General features: G+C 47.2%; 1 protein-coding gene across 2 annotated transcripts; it reads left to right on the plus strand.

Annotated features, from left to right (window-relative positions):
* Positions 1-2,221: 2,221 nt before the first annotated feature.
* YAE1 (YAE1 maturation factor of ABCE1) lies at positions 2,222-9,740 on the plus strand. 2 transcript variants are annotated; one of them, XM_072599095.1, is made up of 3 exons: positions 2,222-2,365; positions 6,531-6,652; positions 7,401-9,740. In XM_072599095.1, exons 1-3 carry the CDS (start codon positions 2,261-2,263, stop codon positions 7,825-7,827), a joined length of 654 nt encoding a protein of 217 aa, XP_072455196.1. In that variant the 5' UTR covers positions 2,222-2,260; the 3' UTR covers positions 7,828-9,740. The 2 variants fall into 2 exon arrangements, with proteins under 2 accessions (XP_072455196.1, XP_072455197.1); XM_072599096.1 differs by lacking the exon at positions 2,222-2,365 and adding an exon at positions 2,495-3,328.
* The last annotated feature ends 6,489 nt before the right edge of the window (positions 9,741-16,229 follow it).

Below are 16,229 nucleotides of genomic sequence, written 5' to 3' on the forward strand. Positions count from 1 at the left end.
TAAATCATGATGCATTTCTACCAAGACTGATATCAACAGTTAAATGCTTTCTCCTGAGGCTGGCTGTTCTTGCATTCTAAAGTCACAAACCAGTACAGTATGTCACTCAATAGAACTGATGAACAGGCTAGAGACCCTATTCCTAAAATAGGGTTTTAGGAGGGACTTGGAGAAGAGTATCTATATTATTGAACTGGCTACACAATATTTTGTAAGCATCCCAACAGGCCAGAAACTTAGCAAAAGATACTAGGAAAGGTCATAGCCCTCCTGTAATTTAATACATTAAAAACAAATTGTAATTTTGCAAAAGGCCCAGATTTGTGAGCAGAAGACAAACAATGGAACAACAGAATAGGAAGAGTCGGGAAGAAGTTTTCTTTTTTAAGATCTGCACGTCTTTGAAAGGACAAGGGTAAAATACAAGCAGAACAGTGGACAGAAAATAGAGCGCCATCAAAAGCAGACAGAGCAGGATTTATGGAAAAGATACTGAACTAAAAACACAAAGTACACGAAGCATGCACTGTGCAGGAAGTTTTCGCAACAGCATCCAAACTGAGTCGTCCTGGATCCTTAACTTGTCACTTCTAGAAGCCCTTTCTCACGAAGCCGTGTCTGCTGCAGTCACCAAGGATCATTCACAGGCAGTGATAACCCACTCCCTCCTGGAAGTCCCAAGCTCTCAGCTGCACTTCCATCTGAATGAACCCTTACAAGGGTGACTGATCAGTTAAGCAAGCATCGGGAACCTTAGAGTTTCTACACAATGGTGGGGTTAGAAACCAGAATGAAAGGGCTTGAAAAGTGAATGGGAATTCGGTAATGGAAAGGAAGCAAAATAGAAGGTGACAGGCTGAGACTCTGGCTGGGTCAATCCATGACCCAAACTGGCTTAGACCTGAATGTTTGTAAAATGTGGGTAAGAAACCAGTTAAGTAGCTAGGGTGAGATGGAAATGGATACAGATGCTCAGGAGAGACAGAAGACAGCAGGCAGAGATGGAGAAAGCCAAGACAAAGAGAAGAGACAATGACTGATGATACAGATTTCTAGAGGAACTTCTGAAGCCATTAACCATGATGAACACACCATCTAGGCCCCCAATGTCTTCAATTTCTTGATAAAAATTTCTTCATTCAAAGCAAGGCTTACATACTTTGTCATGGCAGTATCGTTTCCTCCTAAGTCACCAGAAGATAGTAACAGTTCGGTTCAACAAGTTTTACAAAGTTCTGTCACATGGTACATGGAGGGCTTGGGTTCAAATCATGCCTTCACCCTTACTTCCCATGTGACCTGGACCTTAGCTCTCAGCTGAAAAATGAAGGGCTCAAACTAGATGCCCTATAAAGGCCCTTTCAGCTTGGTCTAGGTCCTCTGGTCCACACCCAGACATATTTATGGGTCATCTGCACAATGGGAAGAGAATACCACCCTTGGAATTCAGAGGTGCTAGCTTCAGGGTCCCACTAGTGCCTGGCTAGCTGTGTGACCTTGGGGAAGTCATTTGTGGAAGGAAGGAAATAAGCATGTATTAAGTGCCTATTATATGCCTGTCACTAGATTAAATGCTTTCAAATATCTCACTTGATCGTCAAAACCATATGGGAGGTAGGTGCTGTTATTCTCCCCATTTTACACTGGAGGAAACAGAGGCAAACAGAGGTGAAATGACTTGCCCAATGCCACACAGCTAGTGTCTAAGTTCACATTTGAACTCCAGTCTTGTTGCCCCTGGGGCAGGTCCTGGGCTGTTTAGCGCTCTGTGCACTGGGGCACTCCACAGTTGCCTCAACAACTTGTTTTCTTTGGAGTTCTGAGATCTCCACCTCCAAAATAGGTCAAATCCTTGTCCTACTCAAAGTGTTATCTGGAGGCTGCAAAGAGATCGTGATGGGAAAGCCAAAAGTTATTCATCACCTAAGGTATCGCTGAGTGCCAGGCTCAGTGGGGGCTTCACCAAGAGAACCAAGGCGGAACCCCTGACCTCAACGAATTAATCACCCAGTAAACCCTGAAGCGAAGAGCCATCCCCAAATGCATCCGGGTTGTGGATCCTTGCAAATCTCAGCAGAACTGATTGAGCCAAAGCTGAAGGTACCTTCAGCACGGTGGGAGAGGGGGGAGACACACAATGGGGTCACTGCCCTCCCCGGGCTGCGGGTCAGGAGAGTGCAGCCGAGATGTTAGGAACAGCAGAACGCGCTTGATGCTGGGCGGGCGAGGAGGTGCGGTCACAAGGAGGGGGTGGAGAGAGATGAAGCTGGACACAATGTATCCAGTGGGGAAAGTGGCGCCTGAGCGGAAGGACCCTGGAAAGACTGAGCGCAAGAGCCCAAGCTCAGCAGGACACCCTTTCCAGGTTACCAGCACCCCTCCCCCGCCCCAGCCCAAGGGCGGACACGTGATGGGCTCACGCTTAGGACAGGAGCTGCCCAGCTGGAAGAGACTTCTCAGGGGAGGGCACTCCCTCTACTGAGGCTCACAACAGCCAGGCACGACTAGACCCTCTCTTAGTGCCAGAGGACCTGAGTTCCAAATCTGCCTCTAAGCCTCCCTCCGTGTACGAGTGGGTTACAGAGGATAGCTGACGTCATAAAGCTAGTGTGGCCAGGGGGCTCTTTCCAGGGCATGCGCAAAAGCGCCGTCTGCAAGAGAGGTGGAGCTGTGGCTGCCCTTCACAAAGATGGCGACCTCAAACTTCGGTTCACCCCGCAGCCAACGATCCCTTCCGCACATGCGCAGAACGGTGAAGACGGAAGGGAGAGACGAAGGACAGCTTGCCCTTTATAAAGATGGCGATCACATGTTACCCAATGTCCTGACAACTCCTTTCCGGAGGCAGTGAGGAAAGAACAGTGGGACAGAGCAGAGTGTACCCTTCAAAAAGATGGCGGTCATAGTGCAAGCGCGCTCCGTGCACAGAATGGGGCGGGGAGGAGCTGTGCCCGCCCTCTCCAAAGATGGCCACCGTAGTACAGGCGTTTCTACTGCGGCTCCTTCCGGGGCATACGCATAAGAACACTTAGCGCGTGCCCTCTTCAAAGATGGCCGCGCAGTCACCCACCGCTGGCGGACTTCGCGGCGGCGCCCTAAGAACGAAAGGGTGGAGCTCTGGAACTCGCCTCACGATCCCCGGAAGCAGGGGCGGGCACTTCCGGGGGCGGGGCCCGTCGGCGGCGAGGTCGCGATGTCGTGGTTAAAGGCGGCATGCGCGAGACCCGGGCAGGACGGGGGCGCGGACGTGGACGTGTTCGACGACGAAGCAGACGAGACACTGCCGGCGCAGCGGGAGTGGAGGAGCCGCTTGGAGCGGCGCGTGCGGGTGAGGCTCGTTCCGGAAGCCCTCTATTCCAGAGAGGCGGGGTCAGCGTAGGGGAGGTGTGTGTGAAAGAGACAGAGGGCAGGGAGCGGAAGTGACGTTAGAGTCGTGCGGCCAATAAGTCGTGCTAGGGGCGGGGCTTCGATTCCGCGATGCCTGCACGTGGCGGTCGGCCCCTCCCCCTCGACCGGCTCCCTAGCCGTGACTTTGATAAAGCTGGGGCATCCCTCCTCCCACGTACGTGCTTTTAAAGGCATTTGTTTACAAATAAAAGGCGTGTGCAGGGTACTCTCCTTACCCCAGGGCCCGGGGCTGGCGGCGGGGACGTTGTGCGCCCGGTAAGGGGCCAGTTTGGAGCCTGAAACGCCAGTGCACCTTTGGAGCCCTCCCCTGAAAGCGAAAGCTAGCGTGAGAAGCCGGACCTGTGGGCAGCACGGTTGTAACTTTGTAAATAGACTCATCCACAGTAGCAAAGCTCGCCTCTGATACTCAGGGACTTTGTCAGTTACTGTTACCACCTTGTTAAAAGTTAGAACACGTTTGGTTTCTTCTACTGGCTATTGTATTTTCTTTTATTCTTATTTGTGTTAATGGCAGTTAAAATTAAAAATTAAGACCGAATTCTTTCCTTTTTGTGTGTCATGGACCCCTTTGGCAGTGTGGGAGAGGTAGGCTCTCAGAATTATAGGAAACCAAAAGTGAATGAGAAGACATAATCTTTTTTCCCCCATCCATGTCCATAGAACAACATACGATCAGAGAGGAGGGAAGCAAGGGCCAGTAACTGCAAATGAGATATCCTATAAAAATTATGTCAGGAGTCCTAATGTCGACGTGTGCTAAGGCTGGGGATGATGGCCACGGAGGACTTTTTTCTAAGCTCTGTTGGGCGTTGTCGATGGAGGTCAGATAAGGGATAAGGCCACTACTCCAAGGCCATGGGGTGTTGCTAACAGAAGGCAAATTTGCTCTGCTTCTGAGAACGATCTTTGGACCTCGAAGGTTAGAATAAAAAGTTGAAGCTCGAGATAACTGAGGTGATGATAAGAATCATGAGGTTCCAGGTCAGGGCCAGCTGCACCCCAGGGACCCAGAGGACACTGTCAATGACAGTCTTAGAAAATTTGTCAGGGATCAATTCCATAAGCATGTGTTAAGTGCCTACCATGGGCCAAACACCAAGGATATGAAGAAAGAAAAAAGACAAATGGTCCTGGGAGCTCAGTCTGATGCAGGGAGTAATCTGGAAGCAACCCAAGTCACTCCTCCATTCAAGAGTTTAACTTTTCAACTTGAAGCCTGTGTGTGATTTTATTAGTAACTTCATTTTCACTTTTATGTGGGCAGCCGCATGGACATTACACATTTGCAGCTCTGTGCAGTAGAGAAATAAATGAGAGGCGATCTGCATGCTGGGGTACTGGCCCCAGGTGTGTGCTTTAGGGAACAGTTCAGCCAAAGAGCCCAAAGGAAGGAAGATAGAGGGTAGCTGCCCCTTCAACCATCTCCAGCAACAAGATGACAGTTTGGGCAGTCTATTTCCCATAAAATCATATTTTTACTTTTATGCTGTTTTGTAGGAATGTTACCCCTGTGAAAGTTGAGGATTGACTGTAGGTACATAAGCATGGCTCAAGGAGGAAAAACGTGACTTCGGAATCCTCAGACCTTCTGGTGACCTCTCAGATTCTTTGTGTGACTGTGGACAAGTCCTTGCTCCCCCTGGGCCTCTGTGGCCCCATTTGTAAAATGAGGGGATTGGACTGGATCAGGCCTTCTGAGGGGCCACCCAGATTTAAATCCATGATTCTGCATGATCTTGAGGCCACCCTTAGCAATAGCGTAGTTAGCCTTCTAACAGGTCAAATGTCAGGAAGTACACAGCCCATCCTCCTGTGTCAGAGTGGTCTCCACTCAGTCCTTCCTAGCAGAGGGCTTACTCATGACTGGCAGTCACAGAGCTGTAAGACTGGGAGACCATCTCACATGTGTTCTATTTGATCCTCACACCAGGGCCATGCACTAGGTGCTATTATCCCCATCTTATAGAAGCCAAAGGAGCTTCTTAGATGCTGGATGGAGCTAAGAGATTGCATCCCACCTTGGGAAAGAAATGAGGGAGGGATGAGTGTGAATCCCAGCCAGGAGGAGCATGGCTGGGACAACAATTCCCAGTTTGACCAGCCATCGTCTTTTGCCCTGGGGGTGTTTCATCCTGCTCTCTGCCCCACTTGGAAGGAAGGCACCATGTGGTCCTGTACCCTCCCTCTCTCCTCATTCTTCTCCAGGCCTGCCTGCAGGAGCAGTGGCCTCTTGGCCTCCTCTCAGCTTGGACAGGGCTGGGGAGTTCACTGTGGATCTATCTATTCTCTGGCCTTCAACTTCGGACATTGTCAGGGCTGGTTCCTGGAAAGTCCCCTGAATTCTGGCCTCCAGCAGGTTTTGGGGGGAGGGGTGCCTGAAGATTGGAAAATGGTTTAGTCTAGAGAAGGAAGAGCAGTAAAGGTGACATACAGGTTACCACCAAATGCCTGTGTGGCTCTTTGTAAGGTTTCTCCTTGTCCTGCTAAGGTCCATTGGGAGGAAGGGACTGAGAAGCCTGTTTCAGCTCCATGTCCCAATTAGTGCTCTCCAAAGGGAAAAGACTTCCTTGGAAGGCACTGGTTTGAGGGTGGGGCAGGAGAGAGTTTTTTTCAAGGGTGTTGAATAACCAGTTCCTGGGGATATCATAGATCGCATTCTCATTCAAGTCAGAGTTTAACTAGATTAGTTCTGAGGTCCTTCCAGGCTGTGACTTTGTATCCTCTCTGACCCCTCACCAGATGCCAGTCACACTCTTCTGAACTCACCTCAGCCTTTCTCTAATCTGAAAATGTGGTTCCCAGAACTAAATACAAGAGTCCAGAGACCAGGAAAACAGACCCCTTTGACCATGGCTTAGCTCAGTGCAGACGAATAATGACCAGGTCCCTGTCCTGGATGTAGACTGCTTCAATCCCAGGGACCCTTTGGGAAGGGATATTCCTAGAGATCCTCAGAAGGACCCAGGACTTTTCCCGGTGATTTTAGTGACTAAGGGGGGGCCTCCACTGGGGCCCAGACTTATCACTGTCTCCTAGATTGGCCTGGAGCTCAGCACTTGGAAACATTCCTTCTCAGCAGCTGTTCCTTAGTGGTCATTTCTTTCTGGTTGCCTTGTTTCTAGGAAGGTTATAGAGATGGGGTCGATGCTGGGAAAGCAGCTGTCCTTCAGCAGGGCTTCAATCAAGGTTACAAGGAGGGTGCCGAAGTGATTGTTAGCTATGGGCAGCTCAGAGGAACCCTAAGGTAACCCCTAAAAACCTGTTTCCTTCTGGGAGCCACAATTTGTAAACAGCTTCACATTCAACTATTTCAGCCTGGAAACTTATGAGAAAGTGTTGTGGAAGAAATATCTAAAAACGAAGTATGTTCATGGTCTTCTTGTGTGATAGAAACTCAGTCCCACAGATAATTCAGTCCTGCCAGGGGAGGGAGGGATAGGATTTTCTTGTATTTACTTCTTTGCGGGTTACTCAGCTCAGGGTTAAGTGGACAGTGCAGAGTTCAAATGTACCTGCAGGCGCTTCCTGACTCTGTGACCCTTGGCAAGTCAATTCACCTCTGCTTGCCTTGGTTTCCTCATCTGTAAAATGGGATAATAATAATCCTACCTCCCTGACTTGTGGTGAGGATTAAGTGAGCTCATATTCATAAAGTGCTTAGCACAGGGCCTGGCATGTAGTAGATGCTAAGTAAACTTTTTTTTTTTAATCCACTTTGCCCCCTGACTGCTGCTAATAAAGTAACATGTCATAAGGGAAAATAAAATCTGTTATTAGTATTAAGTGTTGAAAACTAAAGGATCATGAAACTGAAGTATATTACACAGACTTAAAGAAAAAGCCCCTAAAATACGGGCCACATTTGGTTATTTCACTCTCTTTGGCACGCAGTGTTAACTTGAAAATAGCGTGACTTCTGTAAAAGCTGGCAGGATCTCTGAGAACACCCTTGACATTTTTGCTTTGTAACTCTGACTTTTGTGTTTGTCCAGTGCCCTGCTCTCCTGGTGTGGCCTGCAGGACAGCAGTTCACATTGGATTGCTCCCCTAAATGACCTTCTGGACGCGGTGGGCCATTGTGAAGAGTCTGTGCTTCAGCACCTGACAGCCATCCCTCCTCAGCCCCACATGGCAGATTTGTTGGATTCCATCCAGGATATGGACCTTTGTCCTGCGGCTCCAGCCCATGAAAAGATTGAAGAGGAGAAACTCAGGAGGCCTGATGCCAATTTAAACACAAACTGCCACCAGGAGGCTGACCCAAGCAGTGGTCCATGTTCTCCAGATCATAGAACACAGAGGGGGACGTGTCCTGCAAAGCCCACTCTTTCCTGGATCATGGAACAAACCACCAGCATCATAGAACAGCTGGGTTTTTCCGCAGATATGCTGCGGAATATCAAGCGGACAGGAATCTAGCTTCATTCTTGTGTCACAAATAGCATTTTAAAAGTCCATTTTATAGAATTTATTTTATTTTATCTTGGTCAGCCATTGGACCAAAGTACTTATTGAGTTCTGTTTTGATCTATTCCACTGTCATCGTTGCACTTGTAAACATCTAAACTTGACTTGGCATAAGCTTCTCCCTGTGTCCCAGCCCTTGGCACCTGCCCCTCACACCCCATTGTGTCTGCTGTCTTACTCAGGTAATAGTGGTCTCTGCTCCCTCATCTTATGAGTGAGGAATTGGGGGGAAAAAGATTCTTGAATCCCAGAAGAGTTTTCCCCCAGCTCTGCTGTAATTATGAGTCTAATGCAATTCTGTAAGCACATTCTCGTCGCACTATCATTGGCTGGCAACTTAATAACAAAAGTGGACCAGAGCTAGGCACACATTTCTTCCCTGATGTCCTTATCACTGATCTCATCACAGAATCAGAAATTAATGCCCAGCCCCCAAATGTGGCTCACGTGAATCGCTGGAACTCTCATTCTGCATGTGCGTAGATGAAAACCACTTTAGATTCTTTCTTTGAACTGTTACGGCTTGTAAGTCACAGCAGTCAGTAGCTGCCCCTAAAGTGGGTCATACCCCCATTATGTAGATGAGATACTCAAGGCTCCTCCAGCTGACGAGACTTACCTGTGGCCACACAGCCCCGATTATCTTAGACTCTAGCCATTATGGACCACCACCCCCAACTGTCCTGCTTAACTTCGCTCCGATCACATTAGTTATGGAATTAGTTATGGTTGTCCTGCCTCACCCCTCGCTGCTGCCTAAGTCTGCTCATTCCCTTCCCCATGAGTGACCATGGGCTCTCTGTTTGAATCTTCTCCATGACAAGAGCTCACTACCTCAGGAGATCTCAGGGTCCTCTGATGGTGAGGAAGTCTTCATGTTGAGCTGCAAGCAGCCTTCCTCTAGCTGGTCACCACTCTGCCCTCTGATGCCACACAAACTAAGGTTAATCCAGGGGTGACCTGCCCAAAAACTAAAGAGCCACCTCAGGATGTACCTCATTGTACCTTTTCATTTAAGCAAACAAAGTGGGGCAGGATTTTGATGGCCATAAGTGACCATAAGTTTAGACTTTTCTGGGATTCTGTGTGCCTGGCCCCTCTCTTGGAGCCACTGCTGGTGTGGTGGACAGTGGCTGGTGTAGTAGACAGTGGCTAACCTGGAGTCACTAGGCACATTCAAGCCCCTTGGTGCCTTCTTACAATGCGCCTGTCTCCACTCCTTGACCTGAAGTTCTGCTTCCTTTGCTAGCAGCCGCCATGGGCTCTGGTGGCCCTTTGAGGGAGGTTTTCTCCCCAGCAGCAGCCAGAGTCCAGTGGGCAGCAGTAATGGGAGGCGGGGTCTGTCTCAGTACAGAGGAGGGCATTGGTTCAGTCCCTGCCCTCAGGCGTCCAGGGATGAAGCCTTGTAGCTGTATCACAGGCCACCATGAGCATCAGCCACACCAGCACCCACCTGGGTCCTACTGAGGCTGCAGTCAGTCTGCAGCCTTGCGTAGTAGCTGGGGAAGTTAAAGCCTGCTAGTAGTGGTGGCCACACCTGCTAGGAAAGCGGTCAGAGGGAATGGATGGGTCTGGAAGGTTCTTCTTCGGCCCCTCTCTCTTCCTTCTCCCACCCCAGGCTTTGGAAATGGAGGAAGCAGATCCCAGGCAGAGGACCCAACTAAGGGAGGGCCCACCCCACCCTTGGCTGCAATTCGGCCAGAAATGTTCCCCCACTAGACTGAGCTCCTTAGGGCCAGGGACTATTCTTTGTGTCCCCAGCAGAGTGCCTGGCACACATTAGGTGCCTAATAAATGCTTGTTGACTTACTGCAGATTGCCTTTTTTACATCTGAGCTCATCAATAAATGCTCCCTATGAAGGCACATTGGTTTCTTTCTATGCATTTTGCTTCTTATTGGGATCATTTGCACTGTAGCCAGGGAGGAAGCCTCCAGCACCTTGGGGAGGTCCTTGGTGGAGAGCACATGGGAGAATATGGATAAGTGTCACCCACACCTCTGGAGGGAGAATGTGCCTCCCTTGGTACAGTAAGAACTGTGGAAGTCTCTCAGGAAGGTGAAAATGCCCTGGAGAAAAGCAGCAAAGCAGGATTTTCTCTTAATGAGTAATGACACAAGTGTTTTCCAAGTTGTTTGGCTCCCAGAGGACTTGTGCCCTGGGCTCGAGGTCCACTTCCCAGTGTGTGGTCAGCACTGGGCCAGGCATCAAGGCCCTCCTGGGGCTGGACACTGGAAGAGGAAACCCCTCTCCATCGTCTCAGCAGGGGCTCAGCTCACCTTGGCTTCAAGCCCTCCCTTGAGAAGATCACCACCCCTGAAGGGCTCGAGGACAGAGTGAGGCTGGTGACTGCACAGTCTAACCTTCACCCTAACCCTTAAATCCAGTTCGCTTGCAAGCCATGGCTTCACCTTCCTGATGTCATGGTCCTCCTCCAGAACGAAGGACAACCACCACACAGCGGGATCCACTTGGACTGATCTCATTGTTTAGAAGTGTTTCCTTTTATCAAGTCTAAACCTGATTAGAAACCTCCATTACAGCCTCTGGGGGGCAGATCCCTTTGGCACGTGGCAGCCTTTCAGATGCTGGAAGGCAGGTACCCTGTCTCCTCTGAGTATCCTCCTCCAGGCTCAATGTCCCACTTGCTTCGACCAGTCTACCTCCCACAAAGAAAGACTCGAGACTCTTCACCATCTTGGCTACTCTCCTCTGGACACTCCAACTCATTAGTATCTTTACTTAAGATGTGGACTTAGAAGTGAATATGAGATACCAGAAGCTATCTGTCCAGGCCAGTCTCATTTCAAAGCAACAAGGTGGCATCAGAGTGCTGGACCTGAAGTCAGGAAGACCTGGGTTCAAATGTGACCTCCTAGGGTTTATGTGACTTGCCCAGGGTCATACAGCTAGTAAGTGTCTGAGGCAGGATTTGTACAAAACTCTACTTCAAGTCCATGGCTCCATCCACTGAGCCAGCTTCTTGATAGGCATATCAAGCTATTGACTCATGCTGAACTCACAGACCACTAATGCCAGCTAGTATTTTTAAACCTTTCTAGCTTTTTCAGACAAGTCACTGTCTAGCCCATGTCTCCCCCATCTTATATTTGTCAGGTTAATCATTTGAACCCAGATAGGAACTTTAATTTATCACTATTCAATTTCATTTTGTTCAGTTTGGCCCAGTGTTCTAACCTGTCTAGGCTTTGAACATCCTGGAATGGAATCGTGACTCATCTGGTACATTAGAGCCCCCACCTGCATCTTTTTCTAAATCGTATACATGCTATACACACGATAAACATACATTAACTAGCACAAGCCTAAGGAATGATCTGGGCACTCCACTAGGGACCTTCAGAGCTCTCCAAAGTCTGAGTGACTCCTCTGGGTCCAGCCAGCCATTGGGCTCCAGATCTACCCCCATACACCTGCCTCTTTTCCTCTCTCTTCTAACATTTCTTCATCATTTTCTCAGTGTCAGACACTTTATTAAAACCAGGGCAGGTAATGTCTACAGCGTTTCTAGCAGGCTTGTGGGTTTAGAGCTTGAGGGGACATCCAAAGCATTAAATTCAGTGCCTTATTTTACAGATGAGGAAACAAGCCTAGAAATAGTAAATGACATGCCCAAGGTCACATGAGTTCTAAGTGGCAGAGCCAGGATTTGAATCCAAGTCTCCCACTACCAAATCCAGCCCCCTTTCCTCTATCACCACTTTACTAATGCTGTTTTTTAAAAAAAGGAAATTAGGTTAGGCTGACTGATTTCATCTTGGTGACATCTTTAAAACCAGTGATTCTTCTAGACATTTCTAGAATTTTGCCAAGAATTGAAGGAAACTCATAGGCCTACAGTTATCAGCATCTGTTCTCTTCCCCTAATTGAAAAGTATGGCACCCTCCCTGTCTTCCGCCATCCTTCAGAGGGCGCTGACGGTGCCTCAGGAATCACACAGGGCAGTTTTCCAGAAGCCAAGGATGGAGTTCTGTTCTGCCCTGAACTCATCAGGGGCAGCTGGGACCTCTCTAAGTGGCCCCCCACCCATCCTCATATCATTGTTCTTTCCAGGCCACAGATGGTTCATTCTGCTTGGCAAAGAGTACAGAAGCAAAGGAAGAGCTGAGCCTCTCTGCCACTGTCCAGGGAAAGCATCAGCATCCCCCCTCCACCTCCAGCAGGGTTCCTAGGCTTCCTTAATCCTCTGGGCTTCAGCTCCCCTGGCAGACATTCCCCTAGGACTGGCCAGACTTCTGCATTCCTCTGTCCCCTCCTCTGTAGCTTCTATGTGGCCCCCCAAAATCCCTTGTGGGACAGTGCGTTCCTTCAACATCTCCTGGGTTCTTCTGCCTCCTCCCCCTTCTCAAGCTCCTTGCGCAGTGCCCAGCACATTGACAGTGCCTAACAGGCTTAGTCATTCATTCATAATAGGTGTTCAGTAATGTTTGTTGATGGACTGATGAACTTGCAGTCTAAATTGTTTCTCTGTCCATAATTTCATCCTTGAGAAGTTCCTGTTCCTCTAGTGTAGTTTTATTGCTTAGGATCGTATCTGTCCTTTCTCTGAAAGGGAAATGTATGGGAAGCTCTGTCCAGCTTTCTCATCCACTGTCCCAATCTCTAAGAAAAGTGGCCTCTTCCTTCAATTATGTTAAATGATAATAATCCAAAGGGCAGCTAGGGAGCACAGTGGATAAAGCACCAGGCCTGGAGTCAGGAGGATCTGAGTTCAAATTTGACCTCAGACACTTACCAGCTGTGTGACCCTGGACAAGTCACTTCACCTTGTTTGCCTCAGTTCCCCATCTGAAAAATGAGCTGGGGAAGAAAATAGCAAACCACTCCAGTATCTTGACCAAGAAAATCCCAAATGGGGCCACGAAGAGTCAGGCATAACTGAAAAGACTGAACAAAGCAATAATCTGATATGGCTACTGGGCTGTAACAGTAGCCTCCGCTTTCCAATAGATGCTAAAAACTTGCAGAATTTGAAACTGTTAGTGACTATTCCACGTGTGAGAGCATTCTTTGGATAGAAGGACTTGGAGCCAGGAAGACCTGAGTTCACATCATGTCTCAGATACATACTAGCTGCATGACTGTGGGCAAGTCACTTAACCTCTCTGACTCAGTTTCCTAAAAATAGCCCCAACCTTCCAAGGTTGTGGGAAGGATCAAATGAGACAAGTAGAAGTGTTTTGTAAACCTTAAAGATTATACAAATGCCCGCTGTGATTATTGTATTTATAATAGAATGGTGGGGATTAGTAATCCTATTGAAAGGACTCGATCCTTTTCTGTTTTCTGTTATAGTGCAAGAGATAGAAGTATGAAGTGCTCTGGCTGCTGTTCCAGAGCCCAATCTAAGTGCACCCTGGGAGCAGGAAGGAATTTTCCTTTACCTTCTTTTTCCTCAAGCGTCAGGAAAATCTGATGGTCCTTGACAACTAAAGGCTTAGTTGCTATTTCCGCAATAAACATGCCTGTCTGATTTATTGATTTGTTTTGGTTTCACTGCAGTGTGAATGTGGTTGCTAAGCTGCCTCTGGGGGGAGTGACAGCCTTTTTGTCTCAATGACTTGTAAAAGCAGCGGGGAAACCCGTTGCTGTAGGGTGATCTTCCAGAAAGCCATAAATCAACTCTGTGTCCCGGAACTACCCCTAATGGAAACAATTGGAAGATCTAGGAGCCTGCTTTCGTAATGATGTTTTTAAGGAAATGATGTTTTTAAGGAAATATATGAACTCATTCCTTTGCATGGTAGTCTTTGAGGTTCAAAGGAGAGATTAATAAACTTGAAAGTTTAAAAAATTGAAATCATAAATAAAACCAGGAACTGGTTTTATGAAAAAGCCAATAAAATAGATAAACCACTGGTCAATTTGATTAAAAGAAGAAAATCAAATTAAATGCACCCCCAATGAAGACGAAATTAAAGCAGTTATTAGGAGTTATCTTGCCCAATTCTATGCCAATAAATCTGACAGTCTAAGTGAAATGAATGAATATTTGCAAAAACATAAATTACCCAGATTAACAGAAGAACTATATCTTAGAAAAAGAAATTGAACAAACCATCAATGATGTCCCTTAGATAGTCTTTGGGGTACAAGAGTTCCAAGTGTCCTTCCTTTGTTCTCCTTTTTAGTATCTCAGCATCTCACAGGAAGAAGGGGCCCAGCAGCCATCCAATCCACCCCATACCTAGCCCAGTCCCCCATCATGCCATTCCCCGCAAGAATCTTTGCTTGAAATCTTCCAGAGAGCGGGGAACCCGCCACCTCCACTGTTTAATTTCTCTGATGACTTAGAAGTTTTGCCACATATGAATCTAAAATCTTCCCCACTGCTCCCAGTTCTGACTTTTGGGACAAAGCAGAGCAAGACTGTTTTTTTCCAATACTAAAAACGTACCATCTGGCCCCTCCCTCTTCCAACACAGTCACCAGTCTCCTCACCATCCTGGTTGGCCTTCTTTGTCTTCTGAAGCACCCCCTCCTCCATTAAGATAATCTTGAGTCCTCCTTAAGAAAAAAAGCAGCAAGGAGATTTTTCCCCCTTAGGATTATGTTGCTGAAAACAAGACCTTTGTTTTATAAGGCTTTTTTCCCCAAAAATACTTGCAGTTTTTGAGAATGAAAGATATGTTTTTGGTATCTTCAAGACTGTGTTAGATAGGTAATGTTTGTCTAAGCAACCCACCCCTCATTTTTCCCCCTTCTTAAGGCACCCCTTAGACCCTCACATTTTACAGCCCCTCTCCCCTTTCCTCCCTTCTGTTCTCTCTGAGTCATTCTATTGCAATTCTCCCACATCCTCCTGTGGCTGCCACTTGTTGCAGTGGATAGAGGCTGGGCCTTCAGTCAGGAGGACCTGACTTCCACATTGGCCTCAGATACTTATTAGCTGTGTGACCCTGGGCAAGTCATTTAACTTCTGTCTGCCTCAGTTTCCTCAACTGCAAAATGGGGATAATAATAGCACATACCTCCTAGAGGTATATTTGTAAAGCACAATGCCTGGTACATTGTAGGTCCCTAATAAATCCTTTTTCCTTCCTTTCTCCATCAAAGTTTACTTTTCCTTTGTTCCTTTTTCTCAGGGCCTTGTTGTGTGCTATAAAATTGATAACTAATCTGTGCTAATATGTTGGCCAAAGCCAGTAATATAATGTGCTCTCCCTCTTAGGTAAAATATAGGGTGTCCCACAAGTCTTCGTGCAACTTTTTTTTTTCTTTTGAGTTTTAGGGGCACAAATTGCACTAAGTCTTTTGGGACACTCTGTATATTCATTTTAATCAGTATTTTCTAGAGACCCAAACTTCAGCTCAAAGGAGTGTACTTAATAATGGCTATCGCCGACTCAATGGCAGGTAAATTCCCTCCCCACCACACACAACCCTAGGTCTTGGTACTTCCCCTCCAAAAGAGAAAAGTTACTTTGTAATTATTGTTATGTATTTTGTACTAGAGTATTAACTCTTTGAAGACAAGGATTATTTCATTTTGGCCTTTGTATATCTCCCTGCCTGGTGCTGACTGATTGGTCAATAATTTTGAACAGTAAGCCAAAATCATATGCTGTAGCATTCTAGAGTAGCAGCAGTAACCAAAAAACCACTTCTCTCCTCCTACCTTTTAACTAGAAAGGGCAGCAGGAAAGGATGGCACTGATTTAACTGAGTTTGTTAGAAACATGTTTCTATTACTTCTTGATTGGTATTCCTCACAGTTTTCATGAATCTGGAGGAGGGGAGAAGTATAATTATTTGTATTTTCTTTTCCATGGGAGAAAGAAATGAAATGTTTTTTTTTTAAATAATTTAAGTGATGCTGTTGGATTAGATGATCAGCCCCAGCACATTTCAGAAGTTTGCTGTTGTTTGAGCTTTAAGACTCACAGATGGGCAAGAAGTAGTTTTTTTCCCCATTTTATCCCCAAAAGACTGAATAATCTCCAAAGTTAAAGCAGGGAAAGGGAGAGAGAGCAAGGCATCTGGGGAATTCTTCCAACCTCAGGAAATTGGAAGTACAATTACCTAGATTCCAAAGAGAAATAAAACCACGTCCCAAGAAAGGAAGTGGAAACAATTATGTCTAATGACACATACCCAGGGAAGAGAATCCCATCTCTATGTGGTTGGTGACTGTAGTAGTGTCCAGAGAGCAGGATTCAAAGCCTGCTTCTCACACCTGCTGCCTGTTTGACTCTGGGCGAATTACTGTGCCTCTCAAAGCCCTATGCAACTATGAAAGCAGAAGGTGTCCATTGAGCAGGTAGCACCTTGTGTGGGCAGAGGGAGCTCCCAACAGCAGATCTGATCCCAGGCTGGATCCCCATGGGTTATA

Source organism: Notamacropus eugenii, chromosome 3, assembly GCF_028372415.1.
Source record: "Notamacropus eugenii isolate mMacEug1 chromosome 3, mMacEug1.pri_v2, whole genome shotgun sequence".
Lineage (NCBI taxonomy): Eukaryota > Metazoa > Chordata > Mammalia > Diprotodontia > Macropodidae > Notamacropus > Notamacropus eugenii.

Bases quoted from the DNA above. Each gene is read 5' to 3' on its own strand.
- YAE1 (XM_072599096.1), top strand. From the start codon at position 3,194: ATGTCGTGGTTAAAGGCGGCATGCGCGAGACCCGGGCAGGACGGGGGC. The intron at 3,329-6,530 runs GTGAGGCTCGTT...CCTTGTTTCTAG, and splicing joins GCTTGGAGCGGCGCGTGCGG to GAAGGTTATAGAGATGGGGT. The intron at 6,653-7,400 runs GTAACCCCTAAA...GTGTTTGTCCAG, and splicing joins CAGCTCAGAGGAACCCTAAG to TGCCCTGCTCTCCTGGTGTG.